The 27,597-nt window shown below is 40.5% G+C and overlaps 3 protein-coding genes across 4 annotated transcripts; 2 read left to right on the top strand and 1 right to left on the bottom strand.

Annotated features, from left to right (window-relative positions):
- Positions 1–5: 5 nt before the first annotated feature.
- Positions 6–9,595, top strand: apba2a (amyloid beta (A4) precursor protein-binding, family A, member 2a). Of its 2 annotated transcripts, XM_034204794.1 has the most exons (13): positions 6–239; positions 731–843; positions 2,764–4,016; positions 4,247–4,351; positions 4,703–4,742; positions 4,830–4,975; positions 5,517–5,603; positions 5,705–5,890; positions 6,074–6,253; positions 6,403–6,615; positions 7,111–7,230; positions 7,355–7,495; positions 8,816–9,595. In XM_034204794.1, the coding sequence occupies exons 3-13, from the start codon at positions 2,796–2,798 to the stop codon at positions 8,885–8,887; spliced, it is 2,511 nt and encodes an 836-aa protein (XP_034060685.1). In that variant the 5' UTR covers positions 6–239; positions 731–843; positions 2,764–2,795; the 3' UTR covers positions 8,888–9,595. The 2 variants fall into 2 exon arrangements, with proteins under 2 accessions (XP_034060685.1, XP_034060686.1); XM_034204795.1 differs by lacking the exon at positions 6–239 and having other exon boundaries at positions 674–843; positions 4,836–4,975.
- Positions 9,596–10,455: 860 nt separating this feature from the next.
- duox2 (dual oxidase 2) lies at positions 10,456–12,525 on the bottom strand. The gene is made up of 7 exons (XM_034204876.1): positions 12,379–12,525; positions 12,212–12,269; positions 11,983–12,117; positions 11,526–11,733; positions 11,208–11,422; positions 10,915–11,105; positions 10,456–10,643 (listed from the first exon to the last, which is right to left on the bottom strand). Exons 1-7 carry the CDS (start codon positions 12,523–12,525, stop codon positions 10,632–10,634), a joined length of 966 nt encoding a protein of 321 aa, XP_034060767.1. The 3' UTR covers positions 10,456–10,631.
- Positions 12,526–13,440: 915 nt separating this feature from the next.
- duox (dual oxidase) lies at positions 13,441–26,806 on the top strand. Its single transcript, XM_034204875.1, is given in 34 exon segments — positions 13,441–13,556; positions 13,633–13,716; positions 13,828–13,934; positions 13,936–13,993; positions 14,397–14,584; positions 14,716–14,917; positions 16,094–16,260; positions 16,645–16,708; positions 17,540–17,636; positions 17,791–17,881; positions 17,961–18,063; positions 18,296–18,468; positions 18,559–18,734; positions 18,843–18,961; positions 19,043–19,180; positions 19,275–19,388; positions 19,776–19,978; positions 20,377–20,562; positions 20,809–21,034; positions 21,669–21,762; positions 21,846–22,021; positions 22,102–22,171; positions 22,324–22,365; positions 22,621–22,799; positions 22,919–23,149; positions 23,268–23,367; positions 23,452–23,501; positions 23,976–24,103; positions 24,205–24,358; positions 24,499–24,731; positions 24,827–24,985; positions 25,118–25,273; positions 25,917–26,045; positions 26,126–26,806. Coding segments are annotated over 34 exon segments (4,587 nt in total). The 5' UTR covers positions 13,441–13,489; the 3' UTR covers positions 26,249–26,806.
- Positions 26,807–27,597: the final 791 nt, after the last annotated feature.

Below are 27,597 nucleotides of genomic sequence, written 5' to 3'. Positions count from 1 at the left end.
CGAGTATATACATGTAGCTTTGGTGGTTCAAATATGCATTAGAAAAACGCTAAAACACTAATATAAAAAGACTGTCAATTGAAAACAGAAGCTAACATACCGGTAGAAAAGAAGAGCGCTGCACAATCATAACAATCCCGCTTTCCAGGCTTAACCAGCGGAGCGCAGATTGCCTGATAAGGATGTACCAATCGATCGCAACTACATCGATACTTCTCAACCACCTAAACGCTAACAAGGTAAAGAAAAAAAGCAATTTTAAATTATATTAATTGATATGTGTTTTTAAATAAAGTCAGTGTTACTATAATGCAAAAAATAGAAAGTGTTTTTTACATCGTACATTTCTTCTTTAATTTACTCTTAATGTTTAGGGAAATTAGAGTTGGAAGGGTTTTTAACTTTTTGATAAAATAATAAGATACGATATACTTTAATGATCCCAATTTGGGATTTGTGTTTGATACAGCAGCATGTAAACAAGGCATTTCACAAAATGTGAAAATGAAAATGAGTAGCTACAAAATAAGCCGAGATAAACATTAAATAGAAAAATCCCCAAATAGGAAATAAAAAAAACAGAACTTTAAAGTTAAATATATACATACACGATACCGGTCAGTTATTTAGGTGTATGTTTGTCTCTGTGGTCATTATGCCTATCACAGTGTAATTAGTTGAGGGACCGAGCAGTGAGCACATGATGATGGGGGTGTGTTTTTCTACACAGGTTCCTGGGCTGCTGTGCGGCTTTTATTCAAAAATCACCATTCCGGAGAGCAATCTGATGTGATCAGTACACGGGCATTTTACAAGGAGGTGCGGCCGACAGGACTGATGTTGGTAAGTGCCACATAGCATTGTCTGTGTTTGGATGGGGAAACATGTATTTGTGATGCACATAGGCCTCTTCGTCTTGCGATAAGAGAGCCAAAGACAATGCTGCTGGATGTGGTCCTTTGGTACAACGTCAGCCCATAAACTGGATGATGCAGTCTCGATGCTTCAAATCAAGGTCGATGTGCATTACAGCAGAAGGATAATATTTGCAGATGATGAATTCAGTAGAGTGTGTTTGCAGGGAGTCAGATCCATCACTGCGTGCTATATGCGCAGGAAAACCATAATATCTTATTATCTTGTCGATGTTTAAGCAGATGGGAATGTGGCGTCCACTTGTGGGGAAACCGGAGCCACCACAACATCCACTCCTGCAGCTGCGGCAAAAGTTAACCATAATGGCTTTATTAGCCTACCTACAAATATGTGAAGGGCAGGGCGAGCTGCGTGAAATCGCGACCATAATGACCCTTATTGTTTTAATAAGCACTTCAGCACCATGGAGAGGTATGACCTCTCCATTAGGTCCGCGTGTAATAGCCTATATGGGAGGTGATCTGGGGGGGATTAGGTTTTTGTATTCATAACAGCATAATCTCAGTTGCATTGTCATGAGATCAACACTGTGAACGGTTAGGATTTATTGTGTTTAGTGTGATACACATAAATAATATTCAAAAAGCGTATTGTACTGTTTTTTCTCACCCATTTAAGCCTCAAGCCTTCACGATTCATGTTTTGATGAGGGTGTTGACATGTGGAGACTGGGCGGATATCAGCCCACTGTGTTCAGTGTGAGAGCTACTGTCAGAAGGCCACTATTAAGTGTTAACGCCTTAAATATTAGACTGAGAACAGAATTAAGCATTTTATGTTGCTCTTCTTTTGCATAAAAGATTAAAATAGAGTAATGGATCCAGGGAATGCATAAGGCCTAAATGATGAACGTATTTACTGTTTGTTATTTTAAATTGATGAATCATTTTATAATATATTTTGTTGGTGTAAAGCTACACACTGTAGGGTTGCAGCAAACTATTATTGTAATGTATTTTTCTTTTCTTTGGGTATTTTTTAAGTGGTAATTTGCAGATACATATTTTTCTGTCAATTGATTTATCATCAAATAAAAAGTTGACTTGGATTTTGAATCTGGTGCATAGACTAAAATGATAATAGTGTATCAGAGATAAGTTTGTAAGGGAGAATATCACTTTAATTGAAAAAGTAACAATTATTTGACATCATTAAAACATCACATGCTGCTGTTCAATTGTTTTGTTGCATATCTCCTGTTCTGCAGGACATCAAGGCACAATTAGAGCAGATTCAACAAAGCAAGATGACAGGTTACAAACAACCTTAGCAGTCATAGACAAAAGGAGTCAGATGGTGAATGTTGGTGTTAGATGGTAATAGATATATAGATAACTTGATACTAGGTGGCCTGTTTGACCATGGAGTAGGGGTTGTGTTAGTATTGAGTGTAAAGAAATATATTTACTCTAATATAATGTTTCTAATTTGTGTGCTATTGTGGAAACTAACCTGTGATCATATGTTATCCAATATAGTTTGATTGCTTGAGATATGCTCCAAAAATGTGTTGTTAGTGTGTATTATGATTGGCGATGGTAAGCAAGAGAAAAAGTTGCTTTTTGCTGACATTTTAAATATGAATGCCTTAATAATATGTGTATTTATTACAGAGATAGGAATAACATGTGGCAGTTCATTTCTACAGTACATTGGTTTCAGTAAAGACATTTAACAGGCGGTAAAGTTGTACATTATCTTTTAAAATGTAACATTTGTTCAATGTTTCTGTTTCTATGTGAAAAATGTGCTGTTCACGGTGTGAAGTGTAAAAGTAGCATAATGCATCTCAGAGGTTTAATTGTGGTTATCTATTATCGTTCACAGGGTTGAAGGTATAGTGTGCTTAAAGGCCAGTTATGGTTCATGGAAAAAGGCCAGGAACCATCACCAAAGTATTGGCCCCCAGCCCTCCACCGTGCTCCGGTCCAGGAGTCACTGAACAGAGACAAGAAGAGCAGCGAGCTTTGGTAAAGGAGGCGTCTGAGAAATCATTGTGCACCTTGAAGGATGAAATCAAAGACCAGCTGATTCCTGTCCCTGCAAGCCAATTCGACTTGGGTTGTGACCCTAGTCCTGAGGACATGGAGGACACCTGCTCCGAGTACGACAACGTGGGCTCTGATGTGGAGCAGGACTACGATGAGGTACTGCATTTAAACAGAGAGAGCGTTGTGGACGCGAGGTTCTACAAACAGTACTCTCCTGAGGATGCTGGCTATATAAAGCATGCAGTAGGCGATAATATTAATGACAGCAGCAGTGCTGTTGACCAGTTTACTCCCAGGCCTGGACATGGCACAGAAATATATGAGGGATCACAATCAGACACTAAACCTCACAAGACGGGCCATGGATGTAGGTCGCATTGTGCTCCTACTGCTGTGGCTGAAGCAGAGAGGGAGGTGAAAACGTGCCAGGAGAACAGGTTTTTCTTCAATGACGGAGATGAGATAGAGGAGGTGTTGGACGGGGCCAAATTTATAGAGGATTTAGAGGAGGAAGAGACCATAGTTCAAAGAAAGACCAGCCTTTATCAGGACAAGGAGAATGGAAGAGTTAGAAAAGGAGGTGATGAAAGGAAGAGAGATGATGACACTCGAGTGGCCAGAAACCGTAATATCCCCGTAGCTAGTAAGAAGTGTGAGGTGTCTCACATGGGTTCAAAGGAGGAGAGGGAGAGGCAGGGTAAAGGACGAGGGAGGAGGGTAGCAGGAGAGGACATGGAGCCCATTGTTTCTGGGATCAAAGGATGCACGACCAACAGCAGTGAACAGCGTCCAAAGACTTTGTCAAAGGGCAGCAAAACAGCTGTGGTGAGGACCAAGGCTCGGTCTGGTTCCAGTAGGCCTCATCCTCCCCCGCCACCTCGTCACGCACATGCTCAGCCTCCTGCCGACACCCAGAAGGCCCCGCCTCGCAGAGAGACTCCTCCCGTTCCCAGAGCCAGTCTCTCTTCTGCCGACAGCCAGGAGAGTGAACCCAGGGCTATCAAAGCATCCTTGGCTGCTCATCAAACACCAGAACCACAGAGGGAGCCTCCTGAGGACAGGCAGAGACGGCCAGAGAAACCGCAGCAGGTAACCAAATGCAAATAGGGCAGGTCTTTTTCAGATCCCATCCCTTGGGGCTTGTGTTTGTTCCTGCACAATCTACCTTCACTGTGTCCTAGAGTGGCTGCAGTATGATGTTAAGTACATGCTTTGCTATGAAAAGTATATTTCCCCATGGGCTTATCATTTACACAGAACAATAAGAAACATTTAAAACAAGACATGCCAAAGTTATAGCAGATGTTTGAATACAACAGGTGGAGAAGCCGAGCACGGCTGTGATACCCGAGCATGTGCCGGAGCAGCCGAGGAGGCCTCCGAGTCCAGAGCCCCTCCCTGCAGAGGACAGCAACACACCCAAGGTGAAGACTTTTTACAAAACAGAAGACTATGTTTCATTGATGACATCCACATTCTTTTAATTTATGTAGTTTAAGGGAATTAATCTGCCTTTTCTCCATATCCAAAACATCAATTTTTGATATTCCCACTATAAGAATACTTTTTTCTGTATGCCACTTATTAAATCAAATCACTATTTATTTATGTGACTGCACTGGAACATTTATTGTCTTATTTTTCTTGTATTAATGATTCTATTTGATATGCTTTTATACAATATTTACTATGATTAACTTATATGTATCTCAGGTATTAATAGTCATACCAATGCTGTACAATTAAAGGCTAATATTGACATGCTTATTTTTAAGAACACACAGGAAGCTGCTTCTTTCCCAAGCTTTGAAGATGGTGATTATCTCATAATATTCTTATATTTCATATATCTTTCCAGCACATTCAAATGTTTCCACTGACAGCCGTTTGTTTTCTGCATAGTCCCAGGTCCCTGTGAGCCAGAGGATCTTATTGATGGGATCATTTTTGCTGCTAACTACCTTGGCTGCACTCAGGTGTTGTCTGATAAAAACCCATCCAAGTCTGTCCGCATGTCCCAGGCCCATGAAGCTGTCAGTCGCATCAAGGTAATCTGTCTCTTCAGAGACACTCATTAATATCCATTGATTTAGTTTATACATATTTAACTTGCTAAAGAGGTTGCTGCATGCATTCTTCTCTCATCTGGTCTTTGTGTTCAGGACAAATTGATTAGAAAATGATGGGAAAAAACACAAGACGTTGCCTTTTAATCTTTAGCCATCGAGCTAACTTGATGCCAACTGCTATCAGTGTTTGCAGGTTTAAGAATCAATATTGATGCCTCGGAGTAAAACAACAAGGTAGCTGTTTAGCAATGCAAGTGGGTTGTGCTCCAAAAAGGCATTTTACTTTGTATTTGTGTGGGAGTTTTATGTGTATATGTACCTGTTATTGCCAGCTGATTTATTTGTAAAGGGAAAACCATGCAGCATGGTCCTTTCCTTACCACACAGTGGTGCTGTTGCATAGGTTTTTATCTCAACGGCCATGTTAGTGTCTTTAAAATAAGCTAAGCGTTTGCATTGTAACATACAGGTACAACAAATATTAAACGTCTGATTAAAACAATATACATTTATTTCAAAGAGCCAAGATGAAGACTCTCAAATGATGACAGAAGTGGACCTGTTTATCTCCACCAAAGCTGTCAAAGTGCTGAATGCTGACACACAGGTTAGTAACTCCCTTGTGTGTTAAATCTAACACATAAGCTTCCCTTGTGTGTTAAATCTATATAACTGAGTAGTGATTGCCATTATTGTTGTTCCACGCAGGATACAATGATGGACAGTGCCTTGCGGACCATTTCCTATATCGCAGACATTGGCAGTATTGTGGTTCTGATGGCTCGGAGGCGCCTGTCTCAGGCCTCATCAGAGGATTTTTCAGAGTCTCCTGACTCTGCTGGTGAAGGGAAGAGTCAGTATAGGATGATCTGCTATGTCTTTGAGTCTGAAGATGTGAGTATTTGCTGCTACACTGAAAATACATTTTGAGTTTTGAGTATATGCCTTAGTTTTATATTACAGTAGATGTTTGTTCCGAGGTGTCTATAACATTGTCATCTTTCCCACCTCCTTGCTGTTGTCAATTGGGATAGCCTTTCTGCTGAGTAGTTTCCCCAAACTCTCCCCTTCCCACAGGCTCAGCTCATTGCACAGTCCATCGGTCAGGCCTTTAGCGTGGCCTACAGAGAGTTCCTGCGAGCCAACGGCATCAACCCGACCGACTTGAGCCAGAAACAATACAGTGACATCATCAACTCCCAGGAAATGTACCACGATGACCTCGTCCATTTCTCAAACTCAGACAACTGTAAAGAGGTTTGAAGTTTTTTCATTATGGCTTCAGGTGATTTGTGGATGAGAACAGATGGATTTCCCTCCACATCATTCACTGTACTTCTAAACCCTGGCATGTGACATTCAAAATGTGCTTAAAAATGATTGGAAATTCTTTTTCTTGGTTCCAGCTGAATGTGGAGAAGCAGAAAGGGGAGAGTCTTGGTGTGGTGATTGTGGAGTCTGGGTGGGGCTCCATCCTGCCCACCGTCATTCTGGCCAGCATGCTGAACAGCGGCCCTGCAGCTCGCTCTGGAAAACTCAGTGTTGGGGACCAGATTATGTCCATCAATGACACAAGTCTGGTGGGTCTGCCACTGGCCACCTGTCAGGGCATCATCAAGGTAACTCATTAGGGATTTAACATATTCCCATCTTCCTTTAGTCTTCTAACGAAATATCACTAAACAATTTCCTATAGTTGTTTGCAAATGCTACTCAAACTGGAGCGAATAGTGCATTTATTTAAATTATGTAACTTTTTATTTTTTATTATATATTTTTTTAATTATATCATAACTTAGTACTTTTTTTAAATGCATGTCACATATTTAACATATATAACATTAAACTGTCTGTGGCTCTTTTTCCTGCTGTAACTACGCACATTTCTCCTCCGTGGGACTAATAAAGGTATTCTGATTCTGATGATTTGTTGGAGACTAGTATTATTATTTGAGCAGTAGAAAGGATCAACTTAAAATAAACTACATATTACATGTTTTTAATGTGAATTTAAACACTACTAAAGGAATAAGGAATTTGGCTACAGGTATTACCCATCAGTAGGACGAATTCATTTTGGTTTTGGAATCCTAAAATCGGTTTTTATTCTTCAGGGTCTGAAGAACCAGGTGAAGGTAAAGCTGAGTATTGTGAGCTGCCCTCCTGTCACCACTGTCCTCATCAAGAGACCTGATCTCAAGTTCCAGCTTGGTTTCAGTGTGCAGAATGGCATTGTGAGTAAGCCTTTGTTGGTATGAAGCATGGCACTTTAGGTTAAGGCTTTGGCAGCTTCTGAAGAAAACCACTGAGTTTAAAAGAGTGAGTCTGCTGTAAACTATGCCGTTTTTCAACCCTCAGATCTGCAGTCTGATGCGAGGTGGCATAGCTGAGCGAGGCGGTGTTCGTGTTGGACACAGGATCATTGAGATAAATGGTCAGAGTGTTGTTGCCATGGCACACGAGAAGATTGTTCAAACCCTGTCTGTCTCAGTGGGTGAGGTAAGAAGACATCATGCGACAAGATGGCAATTGTCACTGATTACTGCCCCACACAAGTCTCTGTAGCATAAAGGCCTTTCAAAATGATGCCTTCAGATTAGAGATTAGTTCAAGGCACAGAGTTGTGGTTACATAAATTACTACTACTTGCATTTCATCAATCAAATACATCTTTACATTTGGTTTGGGCTAAATTGTTGGCTGAAAAGTGTAGCAGCAGATGAGTGGTACACAATTAAGCATTATTTAATTTCAGGCTTTCTACTACACTATACATTTTAGGACACAAATCTTGTTTTTTAGCTCAAATGTACAAATTAAAGTTAATATCCTCATCTACCCTTAGTTGGATGCTTTGATTCAAAAAACAGTTTTGGGAAATCTGCTTATTTGTTGTTCTTGCTGAGAGTGAGATAGGAAGATCGACCTGGCTGCTTAGCTTAGCTTAGCATAAAGACTGAAAATAGGGGGACAAGCTAGCCTGGCCCTGTAACACATACATCCACCTACAAACAACACTGAAGCTAATGTATTATCATGTCATATCTTGTTTGTTCACTACACATTTAAGTGTGAAACAAAACCTCAAGGTGACGACAAGGCTCACGGTTACTAAGCCAGGGAATGGTCAACCACAAAAACCTTTGTAAAACCCTGATGTTTAATTTCTACCGTTGGGTATTTGAACAGATTAAAAAACTTGACACAACTTGTTAAGAAGTGAGCTCAGAGGTGCAGGTAGGTGTATTATGTCACCTTTGGAAAGAGCAATGCTAGCTGTTGACCTTGTTTCTAGTCTTTTTGGCTAAGCTAACTGAAGGCTAGCAGTAGCTTCATATAATACAGATGTAAACGATGAGCAATATCATCACCTAATTCTCAGCAAGAGAGTGAATAAGGATGCCTTAAATGTTAAGATTAAAGTCAGAGCAAAACAATCGGATTATTTTTGTGAACAGTTTATTACAATATACAAAGTGTATTATTAGGTCAGTTTTCTTTAGGCTCTGTGGGACTAATAAAGGTATTCTGATTCTGATTAATCAACCATTCTTGGTCAGATCCATTACTTACACATTTACGACGATGTGAACATCGTGTGATGTTATTGTGAGATTATTTGCCCCTATTCATCACAATATATGTCTCCATTAAAGCCATTGAAGCATATTCTTTGTCAGTAATTGATTCAAGGTCTCCTCTGAGTTTCTGGTGTCACAGAAGGAAGTCAATTAGGCCAGGATTCAAGTGATTATGACTCTATAAACGGACCCTTAAGTTGACAGTGTAATTGCCCCCCCCTCCTCTCGTCTCTGCCAGATCAACATGAAGACGATGCCTGCCGTGATGTTCAGACTGCTGACGGGACAGGAGACGCCCCTCTACATTTAGAGACCGTGCATGGATCAGCCCACTGTAGCTCTGCATGTCTGGCTGGGTGGAGGCGAAGGGCAGATGATGGACAGGTGGCTCAGTGGGACGGGGAGATTTTATTTTTCTATCATTTTATTTTCCCGGCCTCTTGTTGCAAAGCTGTAAAGAACATCCGGTTCTCATTTTCAGGTTTTATCTTGAATTACATTGTCATAATGGCCTTACAATGTGAATACTCTGTCTGTAGTACTGTACGTAAGTTTCTGGTGTTGAAGAGAAGTAGCTTTAAGGTCACGATTATTTTCTTATGAAGAGATAAATTAGTACATTTATTTTTTATTTAGTCATTTTTATAATGTGTATGGAGTTTCAAAATGTACTTATACTGTAAATACTTTGGACTACTCCAGGACTTGGTTGGAAAGGCCATATTACTCCTACAGTATATGCATGTTATTATGAAGAATTACTGACCAGGGATTCTTTCTCAATCTGACATGATAATCTATAAAAATAAGTATTAAAAAAGGATAATAATATGCTGTACAAAAGCTTTGTGTATTATGGTGATGCTGAAGGCCAAAGACACAACTACTTTTCAAAGACTTACAGAATCCGTGATCATTACCTTTACCAGAGCAAACAGTACAAGAATGTATCAAAATATACATTTCTGAATGAATGTAATGTTATAACACTAAGAATACAATCTCACTGATGAATGTTTGTTGTTGTTTTTTATTTTATTGAGGTGTTGCAGCAAAAAAGTACTTACAATAACACAAGACATACATTACATTTGCATGGTTTGAGGTTCCCTATTATGCTTTTCAGGGTTTTCCCTTTCCTGTAGTGTGTTATATAGGTTTATGTGCATGTAAATGGTCTACAAAGGCTAAAATCTCGAAGTTCCCTCCAGAAGGAGTTTCTCTCCCACTCACTCCCCCCGATGCCTGAAACGCCTCCATTGGACTCGATACTTACGTAACATAATGACATCACTATGTTACACTCACGCTTCTATTTGCTAAAACACATTGTTCGTGATTAAGGGGCGGGACATCTATAAGCGGTTGACCAATCACAACAGAGCCGGCCTGCTAACCAATCAGAGCAGACTGGGCGCTGGTTTCAGACAGAGGGTGAAAAGAGGTGCTGCGGCACAGGCAGTATGAGAAAAATAAAGAGCTTTTTCAACATTAAAGCATGTAAACATGTCACAGTTGAGGCACTATAAACAAAATAAACCTGAAAATTAGCATTATAGGGCCCCTTTAAGATAATATTATTCTTTGCTACTTATTCTACTTCTCATCTTTTCACATTTATTTGGATCTTAGAAGCTATGAAATAAGGATGCTTCAACCCACAGGAAGTGTGCTCAAAGTAAGCCACATTGTTGCCATGGCTATGTGCATGCATTTCATGAATTCTGAAGAAAGTCGTCAAATTAATGATTTGTCTCGTCTTTCATTTGAAATGAACGAAAGGAAGTTGAACAATGACAGATTCCTTATTGATCAGTTTATATACATACTGCATGGATCCCATACAACTTCATATACTGTTCCTACAACTATTGCAACATGCCATTAAACTTCACAAATACAACTATGTACAGTTCAATGATGTATAACACTTCACAGGCTCACAAAGATAATTAAAACAGATGAGAAATAAGACACTTAATCTGTAACACATTCAGCAAGAAATATCTTCAAGTATTGTCTGGAAAAACTCCCTGAGGGAAACCAAGACAGCGTCATATATGTTCCTAAAACACAGAAACAAAATCATCTCAGTCACAGTTAAGCAGAGAAGGAAATACCTTTCTTAAATGTTATAGATGAACATAAAAGTGCAACACTCAGCTCTAAGGATTTTGTTGCCATGGTGGCTATAATAGCAGTGATTCATTATATTTCAAGATGGCGCAGAGTTGAATATGTATTCTGCATCATTAAATGTATATCAAAGTCAAGTCTCACAGCAAATTCATAGAAGGTGTCAAAGGAGGTATTAAGCTCTAATTATTGCCACCTTACCTCTCTGACTTTTGATGACAGCGGTGAAATTGTCACTCCATCAAGAAACACTGCATTAAGGTAGCCCTCCCCATAAGAAACATCCTCATCTTCATAACTGTCGACACTAACACTGAAAGCCTCTTTCATCTTCTCTGGTATGAGAAAGTGCAACATCGTCACCAGAACACCGATGATGGTGCACAGCAAACCTGAAAAACATTTCCATTAGTAGAAATCTTCACAGCTGTTTGAAAATCTACAGTTTAAAACATACAAACATATTAAATAAATGTTAAGCCTATTATCTTCACCTGTAGCCAGAGCCAGCCAGAATGAATGGCTGTACTGTGCTTCAAATGAATTGGATCCTATGGAGAACACACACTGAGGTGCGTTCATGATAGTGGAGAAAGAAGCCATGGCGAAGAAGATGAAGGCAGCGGTAGCCATCATCATGTACCCAGCGTACAGAATGACCGGCATGGAGAAGAGGATATTGGCGAGAATCCAGCAGCAGAAAGCCGTCCTGTGAAAGTGTGCAGATGTTTTGATTCAACTACTTTTACGACCATCTGCTTAAACTGACAGTACTTTAAAACTCCAAAATGTATGCAGTTATTTAATGTTACCAGAGGGTTGCCGAGGCGTATCGGCCAGAGTATCTGTACTGAAAGATGAGTCCACATGGGTTGCTTATGGTGAATTTCTCAGCGATGTACAGGATGGGGTTGGGTAAACCTTTCTCCAGAGCTTCCTCATACTCTTCTTCAATAGTGTCATGCCAGCTGAACATCTCATTGTAGTCTATGGTCTCATTGAACTGTACAATGGGATTCCCTGAGAGAGAAAACAGGATTACATTTATGACAACTAAATCACACATTTCCCACAAAAGGGTGTTGTAGTTTATATGTTTTATGACAGGAATATATTATCAGTCTTTTGAGTGAACATCTGGATTTTTATTTAACCTTTATTTAACCAGATAAAAGCATCAAGATTAAAAGATCAAAGTTGCTAGGGTAAGCAATCAGTGTATGAGTGTATAATACACATTTCTGCACAACAGCAGCCACACTGACTCACCCTTTAGTGTCACGTTGATACCGTACAGCCCAATATGCAAGCCGATGTCAGCATTAACCACTGCGTCGCTGAAAGACTTATAGGTGGCATTAGTGGTCATTCTTGCCTCAGCCCAGTCGTCGGTGTAGTTGAGCGCTGCAGAGAAAAGACACAAAGGTGAAGGATGTTCGCACGGAAAGGAAAATCTTTGTGATTTATTCAACGACAGTGATAAGAATACAAAACTCACCCACTAACACTGCACCTATGAACAAGCTGGTAACTATTCGAATCATCCAGAACAGCCTCTGATTGGAAAGTAGTTCAAAACTATTTAATGTACATTGAATTAAAAAGGAAACAATCATTCTGAGATGTTTGCAGTGAGTAAAAGTGTATCTGATGCTTGAAACTCACCGACTTCCCTCGTATCCCAGGCAAAATGATAAGAAGACTGGCTGCTAGCAAAAGAAAGACTATAATTATTGTGATCAAACGGCCACTGAAGAGGAAGGAGGATCTTTGTAGAGGGTAGAATGGGTAAATGTCATCGAAGAGAGTCATCTTAGCGCTTCAGCTGAGACTAGAGAGTTTAACAGAGAAGACAGTGTTAGTGGAAGGGTTCTCAGTTTCCTCCAGATACAGAGATAGCTGCTCTTATTTCTTACAGTAAGGATGGGACAATAATGCAACACGCCACTTAATTGAGTAAAACGTCTGACTCTTGAGTAATATGTCTGACTCATGTAATTTCATCTATATTCCCTGGTACTGCATATCTTTATTGCAAATAAATTAATCAGTGTAATGCACAAAGCTGTGCAATTGTATACATCCACCTGTTCTATTAATTGTAATGGATTCATTTGAATCAATGTGACAAACAAAACCAATCAAAGACACACAGAAAAAAATACAAAAGGTCTTTCTTACCCAAAGGTTGAAAGATGAGGACCGCAGAAGAGTGTGAATGTTGAGGAAACATACACTTCTTTTATAGTGTCGGCCCCCCTTTGTGAGGGGGAGGATGTATTGACAAGCTGGGGAAAAGAGGAGTGATCCAAACATATGACCATTCCCATTTAGGCAACACAGGTCACATGCAGTTTGTGAAAATCTATGCAACACATGAAGGCTTTACTATTGCACCATCCCTCAACTGTGCCTCTTTTTGCGACTACATTATAGCCCCTGCACTGGGTAAGACTCAACTATTTCATCTTCTCCTAACAAACACAGAGTGATACAAGAAACAAGTCATTATCTTTGGATGTCTGCAGTTTGCAGGTAAGGCTAACAGGAACATATTAAAAGTTGTATTACGTTTTGGTGTGTTAAAGCAGAAAAAAGGTTGTAAAATTAAATGTCCTGCCTTTTAAATATATGCTAAACCAACAAAGTATATTTTAAAGGAAATGTAATAGTAATTTGAAAGAAAATTGTAATTTACCTTCACCTTGTCTTCACTTTTCAGAAGTCCTTCACTCCTCTTGGCTGCAGACTGAGCAGAGCAGCATCTCTCGCATCAATGGATTTGCGTAAATGGGTTTTGAGTGTCTGCGCAGCGGTTGGCTTGGTGCTCATACTCAGTGAACGTAAGTAGACAGTAGTTGTGCTTCATACTCAGGGTCACATAAAACAGCTCAGTTAATCTCGACATGTCTTGAACAGATTCACGCTGTGAAAACACCTGGGAGGTTCCTCGTTTTGACGGCTGGTACAACAGTTTAGGGAATCCTAAACGCGGAGCTGTCGGTGAGTTACAGAGTTTTACAAGTTTGCAGCAGCAGCCAGCAGCAGCAGTACAGTAGCGTGCAGGCTGCCAGAACACCTGGGTCACTTAACTGTGTGTGTGTGCTCGTGCAGGCTCTCACCTTGTGCGCCTCGTGCCCGCGGAATACTGGGACGGAGTCTACCAACCTGTCTACGAGCCTCTGCTGCCAAACCCCCGCAGACTGAGCAGCCTGCTGACCGGGGGGGCCTTCCGGTCGGCCCTCAGCACGCAACCAGACCGTGCTCTCCCTGTTCTTCGGTAAATATATATCATGCATGTTGTTACATTGAAGTGCACCTTCAAGAAACGCAGTCAGAGATACATGACTGAATACAAATTGAGGCAACAAGTACAACTTATGAGAATGCACCAAAATGACGACATGCTATTTTCAACTTAAATCTTACCGAAAGTGTTGCCCACGATTTTAAGGTATTACTTTCATTGTTGCTAATGTAAACGTAGATTTAAATGCAAACTCCTAGGCATAATATTTTAGAGAAGCATATTCTAAATTAAATTAGATATTTGCTGATATTAAACCATTAATATGACATCATTTCTTTGTTTGTAAGTGAACATAACACAACATTCAGGTACCAACCATGTAAGTGTTTTCGTAGTTTTTTGGATTTTAATTGTTATTTTTTGTACTTTTAAGGTTATCATGTTTCGTTTGACATTTTTGACTCGAGAACACCTGGATGTCCGCCTGAGTTTATGAACATCCCAGTCCCAAAGGGGGATCCTGTATTTGACCCCACTGACACCGGGAAGGTCCTGCTGCCCTTCCAGAGGGGATTGTGGGACAAAGAGTCCGGCCAGAGTCCCAGTAACCCTCGCACACAGGTATCAGTATAAAACGGAAGGTTTGTTAATGGTATCCCCATAATGCTGCCTCCATATACAACTGATAAACCTGAACACTATAATGTCCAATAGAGCACACAGATTTGATCAAACAAATGCAACATGTGCAGGTGAACTTGGTGACAGCATGGATAGATGGCAGCTCTATCTACGGCCCCTCCAGCTCCTGGTCTGACTCCCTGAGAAGCTTCTCTGGAGGGCTCCTGACTTCAGGCTCTGAGGGGAACATGCCATATCAGGCAAAAGAACCAAGTCTCATGTGGAGCACCGCTGACCCCTCTACAGGAGATCATGGACCAAAAGGCCTTTATGGTGAGAAACTTCAGAACTGACCGGAAACATAACACCATTTGTAAATAAGTAATATTATTGAATCAGTGAGTCAGCAGAAAGTGGGGTCAACATCGAGGGCATCTTATAAATACATCAGCACTGCTATTAGTTGCAGAAAAGTGCACTTCACTGACTGTTTGTCATTGATTTACTCGAGAGCACGGTCAAATATAATTTCCTCTGTACCTGGAGTGCAGTACCTCCAACCTTATAGTTAAGTGTGATTTATTGAAGCAGGAATGTTGGCTGGAGCTCAATACCAAAACTGGGGAGCTAAGTAGAATTTAATTTATGGCCTTTAAGGCCCAAACTCAACAGCAATGTATTTTTCTAAGTTCACAATAGACCACAGCTTTGCCTGTAGAAATTCTCTCCTCATTAAAAGAGTATTTGAACTTAAAAGGAGTTTATTGTGACACTTGCATACAGGTTAAAAAGTGCATATAATAGATCTCCAAATCTAAGCAAATTACTCTACTCTAAAACCTGCATAAACTTCCCTCAATATGAGATCAAATAGGTTTGTGTGTGTGTGTTTGGCTGAACTACAGCTTTAAAACAATCTGGTTTGTGAAATATTCAGTGTATGTGGTAAATGGTAATAGTACCACCTAATCGATACTGCAGCAGAAACCAAGCTGCAAGACGTTCTTGCAAATATTATTTGCGCCACGTCTGCTTTGATCAGTGTTGCAGCCTGTGAGGCTTAGTCCAGAGAGGCCCTGCTTGACGTAAGTTATGACTCTTTAATTATTGTGTTAATGGCTTGTGAGGCTCACCACAGTAAATCCCTCTCTGTATAGCATTGAGAAGCAGTGCAGTTGTCATGACACAAGTGTTTTGTTGCTAGTGTTGTTAAAAGTCTGTCGTAATTATGTGGGAGAGAGGCGGAAGATTATCTGCTGTTGTCACCGCTCTGCTGCTGCTTCCTTCAAAACAAACCGATCATTTATCATTACATTAGTGTTCAGATATCCTCATCAATCAATGCAATCAGATTGTCACACTGCACTTTCCAGTTTCTACACCACTCTGTATAAAAACATGTCACATATACAACCTAGTGTGTGTTTCTCAGGTTGTAGCTGCAGTGATGTGAATTCATATGATGGAAAAGCAGAATTCCCTATAATTTGTGCCATCTTCTGTGTCCAGAGTTGGGAAATGCCTGGGCCAATGAGAACATGTTCACGGCAGCAGAGGGGATTATCTGGTTTCGCTACCACAATTATGTAGCCTCCAAACTGCATGAGGAATACCCAGCGTGGTCAGACGAAAAGCTCTTTCAAAACGCCAGGAAGACCGTTGTGGCCAGCTTTCAGGTAGAAGGAAAAGTCTCCATGTAATCCTCTCGCTGCTCAGCTGCAGATTTAATTTGCACTTTGCAAAGAGTGAAGATGCATGTATGCCAGGTGGTCTTAATGTTATGGATTTATTTAATTGCGAATGCATCATCTCTTTCTTGTTTGATTAGTTGAGTCTGTCCACTGCAAAAACTGTCCTCAACACGTAGCTTCTCGTCTTATATTGAAAATTATACTCTACTATTTGCTATCAGATAATATTTTCCTCATTAAAATAAGAGTTTAATATATAAGAATAAACTATATCACAAAAAAGGATGGATATATCAAATGTAATGCAATCATGTTGGGTTTTAGTGTGGATGCTGCAATAACTTTTTCCCACCTTATTCTTCTACACAGAATATTGCTCTCTACGAATGGCTGCCTGCATATCTTGGAGACAAAAAGCTTCCTCCTTATCCAGGTAAGAGTCAGCCAGAGTGCGTGTGCGTACAAGTGGAGGGGAACAGGTAATGCACCGATGACCACAAGCCTTGGTGAGGTGAGCTATCGTTGTTGGTGTTTGACAAATATGTGCTTCGTCAGCAAAGCATCACCCTCAGTCCCCTTCTTCTGCTGAATAAGCAGCCGCTGCTGAAGAAAGTTAAAAGGACAAAGGGCTGATAAGACCAGCACCTTAATCACTCTTCATTTTATATCTATACTTATTTATTTTGTTAACGTTGACCATTTTGATTATGGTGTAGGTTGTTATTGATAGGGAATTTATTTATTTGGCCCTTAGTTTTGATTATTTGAGCCTTAACGTCTCATGTCACTCCTCTCTTTCTGATCACAGGCAAACAGCACTGGGGAAGCTGTTTATGATAAGGCAGGCCCTTATTTTGTGCATGGGTTTTACCAACAGCTGTGTCTTAGACATGACCATAAAACAATCTCTTCTTCAGTCAATAACAGGACATTTTGTGAGCGTCTTGTAGTATAATGTTAATTATGCTCTTAGGAGTGGTTAGGTATCAGGGACTGGGGAAGATAACTTCAAAGTTAGTTTGAGCAGAGGCTGTGTCACCACTGTGTATTAGCAAATGTTTCAATTCTCTGGCAGTATCTTCTAATACATCTTCAGTGTTTTACATCCATTTTAAGCTCTCCAGTGTCCTCCTTGTGTTTCCAGTTCTTTGCTCCAATAAATGTATCACAGTTATCATGCAGGAGGATTATTTCCAAGATAGATTATAAATTATAATGTTTTCTTATATTGTATGGTGTTATGCTCTGATCTATCTGTGCACAGGCTACCAGAGGTTTGTTGATCCGGGGATTTCTCCTGAGTTTCAGGCAGCTGCCATGCGATTTGGCATCACTATGGCCCCACCTGGTGTTTACATGAGGTATTAGTATTTATTATCCTGGAAGCTGTAAAACCAAAGAACATTAAGAATTAAGTGTAATATTGTCCATATGTTGCTGTAAGCAGTGTCTTGCCCTATCTGAAATACAGTATAAATAACTAATAAGAAATAAAACGTCTCCTTTGTCCTTCAGAAACAGAACCTGCCATTTTCGAAAGACTGTCAACATGGATGGCAGCTTATCACCAGCAATGCGTCTATGTAACAGCTTTTGGAAACGTCAGGTATATCATTTATCTGCATTTAATTTAAGGTATTACGCGGTGTATTATAACTTATTAATGCTTCGTCATATGTTTCTAGAGTAATAATGTGAATACGAGCCAGGATGTGGACGACCTCGTCATGGGCATGGCTTCCCAGATCGCAGAGAGAGAAGACAATACTGTTGTGGAGGACCTTAGAGGTGTTTATTTATGATTATTCACTGGATGTGGGAAGGATCAGTAACAGGCTTATTACCAAGTCGTTTTTCACATAAAAGGAATTTGCCTTTTTGCAGAAATTAAAAGAACCACAATAGTCAGAAAATCTTAAATATAACATAGAAATGCACAATAAAATCACTCTACAAATCATTCATATACAGTACACATATAAGGTAGTTCATTCATCTGATCTGATTTGCGCCCTGACAGACTTCATGTACGGGTCCTTGAGGTTCTCGCGGACAGATCTGGTGGCCATGACGGTCCAAAGAGGGAGAGACTTCGGCCTGCGTAGTTACACTGAGATCAGAAAAGCTCTGGATCTGCCTCCTGTCAAAACATTTGAAGACATAAATCCTGAACTCAACCGGAGCAACCCACAGGTTAAAATCTTACAACAAAGTATGATGAAAGCACATGAAAAAAGTTTGGCAGTGATCTTGTGGTTCAAAGTGTATAATTGTGTCCAACAGCTGCTCCGGGATATTGCAGAGCTGTACAACAGAGATATCTCAAAACTGGAGCTCTTCCCCGGAGGACTGCTGGAGGCTGTCGGTGCTCCGGGTCCAGTTTTCTCTTCCATAATCCTAGACCAGTTTGAACGCATCAGAAACGGAGACCGCTTCTGGTTTGAGAACAAACAGAATGGGTAAGCTCCTTTCTGAAGGTCTTTCAATAAATAAATAACTGTCATTGTATCTGATCCTATGGTAGTGTGTGATGTATCTCATATGCTCTTAATACAGTTGTTTTCCAGTTTGTTCACAGATGAGGAGATCCAGAAGATCCGCAATGTGAACTTTCATGATGTTCTTATCGCAGTCACAAGTGCAGAAGCCACTGATATACAAAATAATGTGTTCTTCTGGAAGAATGGTAAAAACTTGTGTTTTATATTTGATTCATTAACAAACATTTAAAGCATGGATACAAATAAACAGCTCTCTGTTGCTTTAGGTGACCCTTGTCCTCAGCCCACACAGCTGAATGATTCCATTGTCCATCCCTGCACCAATGCGACTAGACTGAATTACTTAGATGGAAGTAAAGCTGGCTTTGTGATATTCATCATTGTTCTGTTCCTCTTTCCTGTTGGTCAGTATCACACTCCCAAATCCATCTGTTTTCACTCAGCATAATTCAGATTTCACTCCTCAGCAGTTTTGTTGATCCTTTTTTACTTCCACAGTTAGTTTCCTGGTGGCCTGTATGGTAGCGTATCTCCGAAAGTACAGGTACAGGAAGTTCCAGAGAAGAAGAAAGGCTGGTGACAGAACAGAGGAGCCAGCTGTGGGAATTGCTGGTACGAAATAAATTGGATCCTTTTAATAGTGTTGATTGTTAAAAACATAATATCTATAAGTCAGGTTTTAAAAACTGACTCGATGCCAGTTTTACACAACTGCCTATCATCAGCTGTGAATTACTGCTTCACCGCCCTTCAGCAGCCATTATGATGTCATATAAGTATCAACACAATTGAGCTGATGAATGAATTGAAGTGGTAATGACCGTTCATGATTTATATTCCGTCAGCTACAAAACCCAACTTATTAAACCAGACAAATACAACTCTTGACAGATGACAGTGAAACCAATCTGGTAGTTTCTGTTATTTTAAATCCTGTGCTCATCATCATCATCCAGAGCCCTGCCTTTCACCTCGTCTCATTCTGAATTTGCTCTCCAGCCTATGAGTGGCAGGGCCATAAAAAACCTCTGCATCCTGTCAGCGTGGCGGTGGATGAGAGGAGGAAGCTGCAGGTCTTTGACAGATCTGGGTACGCTCAGCGCTGCCTCAATCTGGGCAACCAGGACTGCCTAGACGTGCTTCTCTCCAACGACAGGAACCATAAAGCTCTGCTGCTCAAAGTGTCCAAAGAGTACGACCTGGTGAGGACAGGCGGGGGGTCACGTTCAGGTTTTTGATCTAAAAGGTTGTGTCTTCCTGGTCGAATGTACTTATTGTAAGTCGCTTTGGATAAAAGCGTCAGCTAAATGCAATGCAATGTAATGTAATGTAAAACAGCTGCAGTCTGATTCAAACTGCACTACGAAAGTGTTTTCTGTTGCTGCTGTTGTAAGCATAAACATCCAAATAATGTGTTCACATTTAAGATTTTCTGCACTTTAAGCAAATCCAGTTTTCCCTCTTTTGCAGTTAAGTTGCTTTTGCTCTTGTTTTCATCTTATCCAACCTTTGATGCAAGCACGATTCTGCAGATGTACCCGATCTAAATCACCTTTATCTGACTCCAGTCCTGTTTTTCCTTTCCTGTCTGCACATCCAGGTGCTGTTTTTTGATGACGAGAGCAAACGTGCAGCATTTGTCAAGCATCTGCGCCTGGGGGTGACAGACATTGGGCAGGAGATTAGAGTGAAGGAGATGAGAGAGAGGGAACTGCTGAAAGAGGCTTTAACCAGAGAGCAGAGGGCTCAGATTGTGGAAACTTTCATTCGACACGCTTTCTCCAAGGTAACTACAGCCTCTGGATGTTTACATCATCCTCAACGGCAGCAGTTAACAGCTCAACCACAAAATGTCCTTAATCCCTGTTTGAGGTCAAAGTAGGTCTGACCTCTACCCAAAAGAACTATCTGTTGGTCTTGATGGTGACCTCATGTGTGATGGACATCCAGTAACCTCAGTCATTAGTCAACGTCAATGATATTACTGATGACACTTTGGATACGTGTAATGATCTGTCCCTCTTGTGCACAGGTCTTGGAAATAGAGAAGTGTGACGCCGGCGACATGAGCGGCGTTTCACGCAAGAAAGCCAGAGAGGTCCTCGAGTGCGAGCTGACAGCGTCTGAGTTTGCAGATGCACTGGGCCTCAAGTCTGACTCTTTATTTGTAGACTCCATGTTCACACTCGCAGATAAAGATGGAAACGGTTACCTCTCCTTCCAAGAGTTTCTGGATGTGATGGTTATCTTTATGAAAGGTAAAATGCATAAACCCAAAATGCTTTAGCTGTTTTAGGTTTCGGTATGCTGTCATCCAAGCACTGCATAACATGTCAATCTGCAGTTTGAAGATTTAGATTCTCAGTACATGGAGTGAATTATCTTTGAGGTGGGATTTTTATCACCACTTGTAAAAAATAAATAAAAAACGTACTAATAAATGTGCAATGAACATTTTTCTGCAAATATCCTTGAATTTGTGCAGAAAATATAGTTTTAAACATAAACATAAAAATGTAATGTTTCAAAATACTTGCAAAAAGGAAAAATACTCTGAAACAGCATTTAGACCATAGTGTCTAAAACTTTTTAATGAAACTTAAAATAATGTTAAGGGATACCTACTATGACTGTCCAGCTGAAAATACAAATCAAGCTGCAGAACACATTTGGAAATTAATTAATGAGGTAGATCAATGAATAAATCAATTTAAAAGATCACTTTCCTTCAAGGTTTTCTAGACTAATATTATGTAGATTTAGACATCTAGGATAGAGAATGGACTACATGACTGGCGCTTCGGATATTTAATAAAAAAAGGTCATGTACCAGTCAACTTAGTAAAATAAGTCTAGTCTTACATTATGTCATTGATGTTTGTATTTAACCAGGATCCTCTGAGGAGAAATCCAAACTGATGTTCTCCATGAACGACATTGGTGGAACTGGTTTCTTATCAAAAGAAGAATTTGCCCGGATGCTCAGGTTTGATCGATGTTTCCTTCTGTCTGCTTTGATTGTTTTTTTTCTATCTGTTGGTTCATCTTAGCCCTTTTGGTGTGCTGCAGGTCTTTCATTGATATCTCCAACGGTGCTCTGTCAAAGAGTCAGGCGGAGGACGGCATCAAGTCCATGATGCAGGCCGCAGGCTTTAATAACAAAGAGAAAATCTCATGGCAGGATTTCCATTTCCTCCTGCGAGACCACGAGAAGGAGCTGCAGTTTGCCCAGCTCAATGTCAAAGGTCAGAAAAGTTTGGTGTAAAAACTTTTTTGTTCGTCCTCATTTCTCTGACCTTGTCTGATGAAATGAATGTGTGTGCAGGGATGGAGAAACAGGGGAAGAAGCGGATCAGTCGAGACCAGAGAGTGTCCTTCATCTGTCCAGGAAACAGGTCAGCAAACAGACTACGATCACTCATCCAGATCACAAATCTGTTGCTTGTCAATGTGGATAAAAACAAAGATCCACTGGAGCTTTGTAACTTTTATATCCCCTGTGTCCATTGTGTCCCAACTTACTAGCTCGTCCATTTCTTGTTTACAGCAACTACAAGACAGATGGATCGGAGCTACGCAGACGGAAAAAGTTTGTTCTTTTTAGATTTTTGAAAACTATATCTATAGTTTTAAAAAAAAGTTTTCCTGAGTACCTTTTGCTTATTTTATTCTCTAATATTTATGTATTGAGGAAACTGTGGTTGTTTGAAAAACCAAGGTTTACATTTTTTTTTAAAGTATTTTTTAACAGTAAGTATCACACCCGACTTCCTCTGAACCGCACAATAATAGACAGAACAGTATATCCACTCAATAATAATCTGATGGATTTTGATATTTTCAGGTTAGGTGTCAGCACTCCAAATGTCTACGTGAAGCCCAAGCGCGATCAGTACATAAGGAACCCAATTCAGCAAAACATCCAGCACTTCAAGCGCTTCATTGAGAATTACCGCCGTCATATCGTCTGCTTCATCGTCGTGTACGGCATCACAGCTGGCGTGGCTCTTGAAAGGTGTTACTGTGAGTAGAAATTGTAAAGCTTCCTCACTTTGTTAAAGTTTTAATTATTTCCTTCAGCTTCATACCCTTTCTATTGTCAGTGTGCCTTTTCTGAACACTTTAAACACCTTGTTGTTCAGACTACGCTTTGCAGTCTGAGTCCACAGGTATCCCAGAGACTTCAATGGTGGGCATCGTCATCGCCCGTGGCTCGGCTGCCGCCATCTCCTTCCTGTTTCCCTACATGCTGCTCACTGTGTGTCGCAACCTCATCACGCTATGCCGAGAGACTTTCCTCAACCGATACATCCCATTCGACGCAGCCATTGATTTCCATCGCTTCATGGCCATGACTGCCATCGTCCTTTCAGGTTGGGAGACTGCAAGGACATGATAGCAGAGTGGGATTATGGAAGATTAAGTTCTGGTGTCTTCACTTTTTGAAATTTGATTAATGTGACCTCTCTCCTTTTTCTATTCTAACTGTAGTTATTCATACTTTGGGCCATTTGGTCAACATCTGGATCTTCTCCATCAGCGACCTTGGCATCCTGTCTTGTCTTTTCCCCAAAGTCTTTAATAACAACGGGTAATGTTTGAATAATCCTTCTGATTCTAGCAGAACACTTTGTGGAAAGTCATGTTCACAGACTTATATGTGTTTTCAATTCAGGTCTGAACTTCCTATGAAGTGGTCATGGTGGTTCTTTCAAACTGTTCCAGGTATGATAAGACTTGTTTATTTTTTTTTATTATTATTTTTGTAATCGTTTATTTTGCAGGGACAATGCACATTAATGAACACTTAAAACAAGAAAATGCAAATAGTGTAAACATGCCGTATTTTAGCCTGGAGCTCATTTCCATCCGCAGTCCCTTTACACATAGCAAAAACAAATACATGATGTGCAAAAAGTGCAAAAGAGCAAGAACAGCATAAAAGCATTTACCACATGGCAGTACAATATAGCAGCAACGACATATAAAGTGCAAGAGAAGATAAAATAACTACCTAAAGTGCAAGAGGAGATACCCCTGTATTAAAGTGCATTTAGCGGTGATTGCACGTCTGTTTGTTTCTCAACCATTCTTTTAGTTGTCCTTTAAAAGTATTGAGAGTGGGACAATCCCGTTTAATTCCCATTTTTTTGTTGTGCTATAATTCAGTTTATTTGCTCTTCTTTGTCCTTTTCCTAGGAACGACTGGTGTCCTGCTTCTTTTTACTTTTGCATTTATGTATGTTTTTGCCTCACGCTATTTCCGTCGCATCAGCTTTCGTGCATTCTGGATCACACATTACCTCTACGTTGTCGTGTACATGCTAGTAAGTACTTTTATGACCTTAAAATACCCGAAATGCACTTCAGGTGGCTTTCATGCTGAGGGGCAGTTTTTAAGAAAATGTGATGCTTGCTTTGTCAACAGACAGTTATTCATGGAAGTTTTGCCTTGATCCAAGAGCCACGTTTCTACATCTACTTAATTCCACCTGCACTGCTCTTCCTGCTGGATAAACTGATCAGTTTGAGCAGGAAAAATGTGGAGATCCCTGTGGTGAGAGCTGAGCTGCTGCCTTCAGGTAATAGTTCTCAAAAACCTTAAAAATAGCTTAATTATTCTGTCTTCGCTAACTAAAAAGCACTATTCCATCCGCTGTACTGAAATCACATTGTTTGTTTGCGTTTAAATGTACCTGTCCCTCGGCTGTCCTACCTGCAGGTGTGACACATCTGGAGTTTAAGCGACCACAGGGCTTTGTGTACCGTTCAGGCCAGTGGGTTCGTATTGCGTGCCTGAAGTTAGGCACAGATGAGTACCATCCATTCACACTCACGTCAGCCCCGCATGAAGAGAACCTGAGTCTGCACATCCGAGCGGTGGGGCCGTGGACCAGCCAGCTCCGAGACCTCTACACGGAGGAGAGCCTGGTTGAGCTTGGCGCCTATCCAAAGGCAGGTTCAAGTATTGTTTTATGTGTGTAAACAATCTGATTCATCATTCTTTGTCTTTTCATGACATTGATATTCATATTTTATTTCATCCTCAGCTGTACCTGGATGGCCCGTTTGGCGAGGGCCATCAGGAGTGGATTGACTTTGAGGTGTCTGTTCTGGTGGGAGGAGGAATTGGAATCACCCCATTCACCTCCATCCTTAAAGACCTCGTGTTCAAGTCCTCCATGAAGTCCAAGATTCTCTGTAAAAAGGTGCTGGTTATAATAAAAAAAAATCTACCATTACATTTTTTTTTTATCCCTCACTGCAGCTTTGTTATTTGTGCATGAAGCTCACTCCCTAAGCGATCTCTTTTCTGTCACTAACATGTTGATTCTTTGAAGGTGTACTTCATCTGGGTGACACGCACACAGCGTCAGTTTGAGTGGGTGTCAGACATCATCAGGGAGGTGGAGGAGATGGACACGCAGGAGCTGGTCTCTGTCCACACTTACATCACTCAGGTGGCCGAAAAGTTTGACCTCCGCACCACCATGCTGGTAAGATCTGCAGTCCACTTTTGCAAGTGTAGAGAATAGAACAACGACAAAAATACAGCTTAATATTTAACAAATAATCACTTCAATGTTGAAATACTGTATATGTTTTATATAATATAATAATATTCAAAAGTGTTGGGAAATATGCTCCCATTTTTTCTTGCTGTGAACTGGATGAGAAAGTACTCCTCTTATATTTAAATGAAAATATATATATATATACAGATAACAGGCATTTTGCTAAGTTTAGCATACTGACTGGAACCAGGAGCAACAGCTGGATCCAAAATCCAACAATTACCACTTTTTAACCCAAATGTAATCCATGATTTTAATGATCTTAAAGTTATTATAACCTATTTTAAAGCCTATGATCAGAACTGCTTCCATAGCAGTGGTCAGCAATTCAGATATAACAGACGTCGAATGTCCTAATAGACTAATCAGGATTGAGTATTCAACAAAGCTGTATAAGTAGCTAAACTAACTGGCTGCTTGCTGTTTCATATTTAGCAAACAGTGGCATTGATTTTCTCATTTAACTCTGAAAGAAAGCTCTAAGGATATGTCCCTAAACTGTTTGTTTAAAGTTAAATATTAATGAAATCCACTAAGGATCACTTATTTTGTAATGTGTGGACAGTATGTGTGTGAGCGCCACTTTCAGAAGGTGTGGAACCGCAGCCTCTTCACCGGCCTGCGCTCCGTCACACACTTCGGACGGCCTCCCCTGGTCTCCTTTCTCAGCTCACTGCAGGAAGTTCATCCAGAGGTCTGTGCTTCATGCATATTCAACTCCCTAATGTTTGTCTGAAACACAAGCCTGTTTCAATTTGTATAATTTTTCCGTAGGTGGGCAAAATTGGTGTGTTCAGCTGCGGACCACCAGGACTGACCAAGAATGTGGAGAAAGCTTGCCAGCAGATGAACAAGAGGGATCAGGCGCATTTTATTCATCACTATGAGAACTTCTAATTTTTCTCAGCACGGGAAAAGACTATTACGGAAAGAAAGATGATCCACTTTATGCTGGATTATACAAATTACTGTAGCAGATAATGACAGAATCACAGAGCTAATGTAGGAAGTTTTTGATTGTATGTAATATCTCAAAGGTAAAGATACTTGTTCCCGGCTGAATACATTTACATCTTTATTTTTCTATCATGAATATTATGGTTACAATCATTTCTATCATTCAACATAGCATACAAATACAGAATTGTAATCACAAGTTATGTTAAATCATCATGCATCTCTCATGTGTGATTTTATTCACTATTTGTTTTAAAGATTAGAGTTAGCTGTTAGTCTTTAGTAATCTGTTTTTAATCATAATGTACCATTGATTTTGTTTAGTACTTGTGCTTTTGTTTGAAATATCTTGAACAACTAAATGAACAATGTACAACCCAAAAACATTGTGACTGCCCCACTCAGCTCATGAATATAACAGTAGCTTTTCATGTCAAATCTAGGACATTAGATTATGTAAGGACCTGCAGGGTTGTGTGCAGTAGAAGCCCCCTAAATCCTGCTTCTGGCTCCTTCTGGTGCTTTTAGCTTTTGGACTAATGGCGCGTTTCCACTGCAGGCCTCGCTCGGTTTGGTTAGGCCTTATTAGGCTCGGCTCTCTTTAATGCTGCGCTTCCATTACAGATTAGGAACTGGGGCAGTTACTATAGTAACGCAGTGTAGGCGGAGCCGTGACGTCATCTTCAATGAGAGCCCCAGAAAAACAACACAGCCGTTAGCTCTTAGCACTCAGAGCTCACAGCTCCTCATATCTGTTCAGAAACTAGACAAAAGTTAAACAAGTACAAACCACAGACTGCCTGTGTCATGGCGAATACAGTCGCTGGTTTATTTATGTCTGTATAGGCCGTTGTTGTGAGTGTGGACGGTCGGAGCATATATAACGTTAGCTTAGCCAAGCTCCATTTAGAAAACACGCATTTTAAAAGGGTTTTTCGCCTGCCGTCTGTCTGCAGACTTGTCAAAGCATTAATTCATGGTTTGTACTAACCGGTATCAGTATGTTGTTACTTCGGCATCATTTTGAAACGTGTATTACAATTAAATCACGGTCAAATATGTTCATCTTGTTGTAGTTGTAGCCCCCTTGCCAGCGATTCTCTCTCTAGTTTAGCATACTCAGCCCGACTCAGCCAGATTGTTCCTGGCCCTAGAACCACGATTTAGTCGGGCCAGAAAACAGGTGAAAAAGTAGCCCCGGGCCAAAACTAGGCCAAGTGGAAACGCAACCAAAAACGGGCCCCGCACGGCTCGGCACGCTTAAAGCGAGCTACCCGCTGCAGTGGAAA

Source organism: Gymnodraco acuticeps, unplaced genomic scaffold, assembly GCF_902827175.1.
Source record: "Gymnodraco acuticeps unplaced genomic scaffold, fGymAcu1.1, whole genome shotgun sequence".
Lineage (NCBI taxonomy): Eukaryota > Metazoa > Chordata > Actinopteri > Perciformes > Bathydraconidae > Gymnodraco > Gymnodraco acuticeps.
The sequence above is the reverse complement of the archived record's forward strand: the minus strand, read 5'-3'. Positions and strand labels throughout refer to the sequence as shown.